We start from the raw sequence: 6415 nt of genomic DNA, 5'->3' as shown, positions 1-6415 counted from the left end.
TGAAGGTGCCAAGTGCAAACCCTGGGAAAAATTGGTTTTCCCAATGCTAATTAAGAAAGAAGAAACCCTGGTGTATTGTGAATGTGATTCTATAATTTTTTGTTGATAATTCAAAAAATGATAGCCACATGCGAGTGATCTTAGAAACTTTGACATTGATATGTGACAGCAAAATTAATTAATAAAAGAAATAATCTTTCGTTATAAAACGTTCCAAGATTATCAACTCAAATCAATCATGCTTGCTTGGCTGTCGAATTTTCTCCTTTTTTTTCTTTTTCATATTAATATTGTCCTTTTTTCCCGGAGACTTGTGACTTTGCCTTCGGAGAGTGAGAGGAATCAAAAGAACCAACTGCTAATTGCCAGATCATAAAACATCGCTGATACTAATTAAATGCAGTCAGATATTGAACAACTCATAAAAATCAAAATTAGTTTAATTATTATAAGCATCACGTTTATCACGACATTGCATACATAAATATACCTACCTGCTTTAAAATTGTCACTTTCCCCCTCACATCACATAAGGTTTCGGATAAGATGCAAATTATTTACTTTAAGAAGAAGAACACATCCATTTTTATTTACCCGCCATGCTCAAAGAATGAATTAAGAGAATAAAGGAAGGATGTTAGTTACACAAAAATAAAAATGTCGCATCCAGCACACGATAAATTAACCCAATTAATTATAATCACCTGAAACCATCCATTAACTAGGCAATTAATTACTTTTCTTCTCTCGTATGTAGATAATAGTTTAAATGTCCTATTTGCATATATAATGAAAACAACTGAAACAACAGGAAAAAAAAAAAAAACTACATGTCTGACTAAGTTGGTCAAGCCAATGAATAAGTTAGATGTTCACACACAACCACACACACACACACACACACATAGAGAGAGAGAGAGAGAGAGAGAGAGAGAGAGAGAGAGAGAGAGAGAGAGAGAGAGAGTTTTAGGTTCTAATGAGAGATCCTGCATTTCAGTTAAAGTATCAGACCTCAATTTGAATTACTGGATTCAAATCTAATGATAATAAATTAAAAATAGAAAAATATAAATGTCAATAGTGAGCTTCCAATCATAAATTCATAATCATATTAATGATATGAATAAGATAAAAGATAAGAAAAATATATACTCTAATGCAATTGTATGTTATGTTCTATAATGTACTAAAAGTTATGTTTTTCTATCTTTTAACTTATCAGTTATCATATTAAAATAAAAGATCATTTATTAGATAATGGCTTTACACAGACACACGTATATCTATATGTAAGTTAAGTGTATAGCGTATAACATTTGCGTAAACTTAACAAAAATTAAATTTTCTCACTTATAGCCAATGGTGGGCGTGAAGTTTGATATGATGCCATTACTCTTATCACAAAGAAGACTCGTAAATGATAACGTTCAGTTATTTTCAGTAAAGGAAGGTCAATGTATATGAAATAATATTATAACGGGTTAAAATGATATATTCCACCAAATTTTGTGGTAAAATGAAAAATATGCAAGACTATGATCCCTAACTGCAAAAGAAGACTCCTTAATCAAATAAATAAAAAGTAACATAACTCTTCACCATGTGCTTTTTAATTTCCGGCGTTATCCATAGATTGCTTTTTATTGAAAAATATTAATTATATGCACTGTTACATTAACATTGTACTTTTAACAATCATCAATTCTTTAACAGTTTTCACACTTTTAAAGCCACATCCCACATGCAATATTACTCCAGTAAAATGTCCAAAACAGCCTTTCAGGTTCATATAAATATGGCATTGCAAGTGAACGGGGTCACCAGACCAAACCAGCCTTGATCACTCACTGCAATACTACTCCATTCAATTCAGCAACAATATGGCTGAAATCGAAGCTCTCATCAAGGCTTTCTCAGGTTTCTTGTTTCGTATTGCTTTTATTCACTTTAATTCTAATCTTTATGACGCTCCCATTTTTCACTAATTTGTGTTCAAATATCCTTTTCCTGATCCACTCTGTGGCAATTTTGTTGTAAATTATGTTTGTAAAATGTCAAGGTTTTGATTATATCGAAAGAATAATGTTTAATTGCAGCTATATGCATTGTGGTTAGAAGTAAATACTTATTGAAGCTGTTTGTTAATTTTGTGATATAAAATTTTATGGTTGGTTTTGAAAAATAATGTATGTATGTTCAATCAGGGCATGGAGTTGACGAGAAGACAGTAATTTCAATACTGGGAAACTCACAACCTGAGCATAGGCAGGCCTTTAGGAAGGAGGGTGGATTCTTCGCAGAGGACGAACGGCGTTTTGAGCGTTGGAATGATCATCATGTCAAACTTCTCAAGCATGAATTCATGCGATTTAAGGTACATCTAACATTCATGGAGAATTTGAATCTTTGCTTTTAAGTCTTGAAATTGTGGATGAGATTGATAAGATTAAAGGACTGATGGTCCCCCTTGCCTTGTGTGGTTGTTAGAATGCTGTTGTGTTGTGGGCTATGCATCCTTGGGAAAGGGATGCTCGGTTGATAAAGGAGGCACTGAAAAAGGGACCAAATTCGAACAGTGTGATTGTGGAGATTGCGAGTACCAGATCGTCAGATGAGTTGCTCGGAGCAAGGAAGGCTTACCATTCTCTCTTTGAGCATTCAATCGAAGAAGATGTTGCATCCCACATCCATGGGAAGGAGAAAAAGGTGCATTACATTGCTAGCCTAATTGCATCTCGTTTGTTGATTAGAGAATATAATCTTCTCCTCAAAAAGAATCTCTGTGCTTTGGCCAGCTCTTGGTAGCACTTGTGAGTGCATATAGGTACGAAGGACCGAAGATCAAAGAAGATGTTGCGAAATCAGAAGCCAAGGCACTTATCAGTGCAGTAAAGAATGCAGAAAAGCAGAATCCTATTGAGAATGATGAGGTAGTAAGGATATTATCTACAAGGAGCAAGCCTCATCTCAAGTCGGTATTTAAGCACTACAAGGAAATTGCCGGCCAGCACTTTGAAGATGTATGTTAATAGTCCTTTGGCGGTTGATTTTTCCGTCTTGTCAGATATCCTGCAATTGGATGGTTCTAATTTTGTTATTGTAAGTAATTTTCTTACTGAAGCAAACAGCTTTTGATTAACCACCTGTTTAATGCTTGGTCTAGGAACTTGATGTCCACTTGATACTGCAAGCAGCAGTGCAGTGCTTAATTACTCCTCAATCATATTTCAGCCGGGTGAGCTTACATTTCTTTTTCAACTCAGTAATTGGTGTTTTTATTTATGGTTGTTTTATTTGATCATTGGCTTTTTCTTGTTTGCTTTTCAGGTATTGGATGAAGCAATGAGAGATGGTGCCGATAAGAATACTAAAAAGGGATTGACCCGAGTACTTGTGACCCGAGCTGATGTAGACATAAGAGCGATCAGTGACGACTACCGGAACCACTATGCAATTCCTTTGGCTGATAAAATTGAAGCTAAGGCCAAAGGGAGCTATAAGGAATTCCTGCTTACTTTGATGGCAAGAGGAAGTTGATCAGTAACAAACACAACACCACATTATCGAAATTTAGATTTCTTCACCTTGATAAAAAATTTCGGATATGGATTTAGTTGTTCTGTTGTTTGCTTAATTGTTTTCAACGGAATGTCATGTTTCCATTAAATGTGCCTGAAAGATTGTTCCTTATGTAAGAGTTGTGTTGCCATAATGAGAACCTCAATAAATCAGTTGTTTCCATTTGTTGGCTTCAAAGTTTCTCTCTTCTGATTCCCGGAGAGCAGCTTCTCGGAAAGTTGGAGAGTAGGAATTGTGGCTACCATAAATTTTCTTCTTTTATAGATAAGCACAGTAGTTTTCAGGCTCAGCATTCAATATGAAAAGCCATTGTGAATTTCTTTTTTCTTCCTTAAAACAGCAGTAACCTTCAGAAAAAATCAACACATTCAAGTAATAAAAACTTGAAATGCATATTGATAACAAGGACACTGTCACACTGAACAACACGACAAGAAGAAAGTACACCACAGAGAATGAAAAACCCGACAACTGAAACAGGGACAGAAACAAACCAACCAAGTCCTAGCAAGCATACCACCATTATTATTTCATGATAAAACAAGCTGAATAAATGCCCATAATTCCCAAGTTTAATCTGCCTTTCCAAGCAGAGTTAAAAGGAAGGCGTTGTAGTCCCCAGAAGTGTCCTTGGCCACAGCCTGCTCAAGAGTCACACTGTTCCTTTTGTAATAAACCTCCTTGATGACCTTCAAGTCCTTCTCTGCCCTGGTAACAATCACTCGAGTCAGTGCATCCTCATCAGTCCCAGCCCCCTTGATTGCATTGCGGATGATCTTAAGCACATACAACAAGAAGATGTGAGTGAATTGAGATCAGATATACTGCTATACATGAACAATTTCGTGAGGTGATCTCTAATTGTACCTTTTCAAAGTACTTGTTCGAGTTATTAATGCACCGAATGGCTGTGCGTAGTGCTGCTGGGAATTCATTAACTTGATCGCCTTCACGTAACAGGCTCTGGGAAAAGATCATCCCACAAATATTCAATTTTATCACAGGACAAATTAAATTTTACACTTGAAATCTCAAACATACTCCAATTTTACGAGACCTTGGTGATGGAAGTGCCACAGTCATCCCTGTAGCGATTGAAAGTTGCCATGAGCTGAGCCTTACTCCTTGTAGTCAAAATCCTGATGACTTCTTCATGATTAAACGCCTTATTCTTGGTAGCGTCCTCGAGAATATCAGCCTCTGATTTCGCCAATCTTGCATTAATTTCAGGACCGTCGTATCTAAGCACACTCACCAAGGCAACCAAAAGCTGCGAGGAAAAAGCAAAAAGAGGATAATTGGATTGTAAATAAAAGTATCGGACGAGGGAAAGTTGGAAACGAAAATCATATTATCAAAGGCAGGTTACGTAATATATAATAGAGGATAATACATACCTTGCGGAGATCACCAGTGGTATGAGCAGCCACATCTTCTTCCAGAGACAGCTTGTAGCGAAGCTGATAAGCCCGCCGCACGGCCAAGAGCTCTTCAGGGGAATGAACGCATGCAATTTCAATGATCACATGATAATCAGGGCAGGCTTTCTTTATAGCCACATTTGCTAAAACTGCATCACGATCCGCTGGTTCCAATATCCACCGGTACACGGCTTTCTATGTTCGTTCATATATATAATATGATCAAAAAAAGTGACGGGATACTAGACATACTAGTAAATATGTATTTTTATTTTTATAAGGTAAAGACAGGACAGTGAATTGACGATACCTCGAAAGCACCGCTGAGTTCAGACTCAAGGCGCTTGACAAGGTCTTCTTGATAAAGATTCTGATAAGCGAGCCTGATTTGCTGCCTTTGTGCTGCTGTTCTATGTCCCAGGATTGAAATCACGGCCTTCTCATCGGTCCCCCACCCTAACAAAAAGTCAAAACAAATATTATTAATTAAATACCGTTTCTCAAGTAATTTGTATCGTAATTTTCATAAAACAGATCATAATTATCAAGATCGATCATTAGTAATTATTAACAGTTACCTTTGCAGGCCTTGTAGAGAGCTTTGGCATCTTCGATATGAGAGTGTTGGACAGGGGCAACAAGAGTGGCCATTTGCTAAGACTTATACTAGTGCTTATTCTTGAGGAGAAATGTGCGAGTAGCTGCTGTATTAACCCACAATTAGCAGCCTATTTATAATGCTTCTGAGTTTTGAGTCTTCAGATTAAAAGCCTTGATTTATTTGCATTTAATATTTACTTAACCAGTACGCTACATTGGAATTGGCGCCAACTCATGTCTATTCTGCATTCTGTGAACCGTTAGACCTTACCTTATTTCCGAACCAATCACAAAATAATTTTCCTGTAACGCTTTAACTTGTTTTTATGGTAACAAGTGATGCAACTCGTGTTAGGTGATGGCGTTTACCGGCTGCAGCCTGCAGGTTGCCAAATGTAAAAGCATATATATGGAATTCTTGGCCAGCCACTGCCCCATCCCAAAATAAAAAAATATCCTAAATAATATGACATTCATCAATTAGTTGATAAGATAATATCTTTTAAAGAATTATTAACCACTTAATGTCATTTGACATAAAATTTGGGATAAAAAATTTAAAATATCTACTATTACTCCTTTAACTTTACATTTTCTTTATATTTAAGAAAAAAATAATATTGGCTGCTTTTTTCCTTTTTCTTTCGATAATTAATTAAAAGGAAAAACAAAACCATTACCTTATGAGATTTTCTTACGAACCTTTATTCAGCTGTTTTTTTTTTCCCTATTTATTCGAGAAACTTGAATATCTTTGAATTGGTTATTATCTTTTTTTCAAAAGAAAGGAGTTAGAGGCCTGAAATGTTTTGACA

At 35.9% G+C, this 6415-nt stretch overlaps 2 protein-coding genes across 2 annotated transcripts; one reads left to right on the top strand and one right to left on the bottom strand.

Annotated features, from left to right (window-relative positions):
- Positions 1–1811: 1811 nt before the first annotated feature.
- LOC18045102 (annexin D4) lies at positions 1812–3741 on the top strand. The gene is made up of 6 exons (XM_006438806.2): positions 1812–1917; positions 2205–2374; positions 2488–2706; positions 2796–3020; positions 3164–3235; positions 3328–3741. The coding sequence occupies exons 1-6, from the start codon at positions 1881–1883 to the stop codon at positions 3535–3537; spliced, it is 933 nt and encodes a 310-aa protein (XP_006438869.1). The 5' UTR covers positions 1812–1880; the 3' UTR covers positions 3538–3741.
- A 210-nt stretch (positions 3742–3951) lies between these two features.
- LOC18045101 (annexin-like protein RJ4) lies at positions 3952–5785 on the bottom strand. The gene is made up of 6 exons (XM_006438805.2): positions 5579–5785; positions 5311–5456; positions 4977–5195; positions 4637–4849; positions 4447–4542; positions 3952–4355 (listed from the first exon to the last, which is right to left on the bottom strand). The coding sequence occupies exons 1-6, from the start codon at positions 5649–5651 to the stop codon at positions 4152–4154; spliced, it is 951 nt and encodes a 316-aa protein (XP_006438868.1). The 5' UTR covers positions 5652–5785; the 3' UTR covers positions 3952–4151.
- Positions 5786–6415: the final 630 nt, after the last annotated feature.

The sequence above is a fragment of the Citrus clementina genome, unplaced genomic scaffold (genome assembly GCF_000493195.1).
Source record: "Citrus clementina cultivar Clemenules unplaced genomic scaffold, Citrus_clementina_v1.0 scaffold_4, whole genome shotgun sequence".
NCBI lineage: Eukaryota > Viridiplantae > Streptophyta > Magnoliopsida > Sapindales > Rutaceae > Citrus > Citrus x clementina.
The sequence above is the reverse complement of the archived record's forward strand: the minus strand, read 5'-3'. Positions and strand labels throughout refer to the sequence as shown.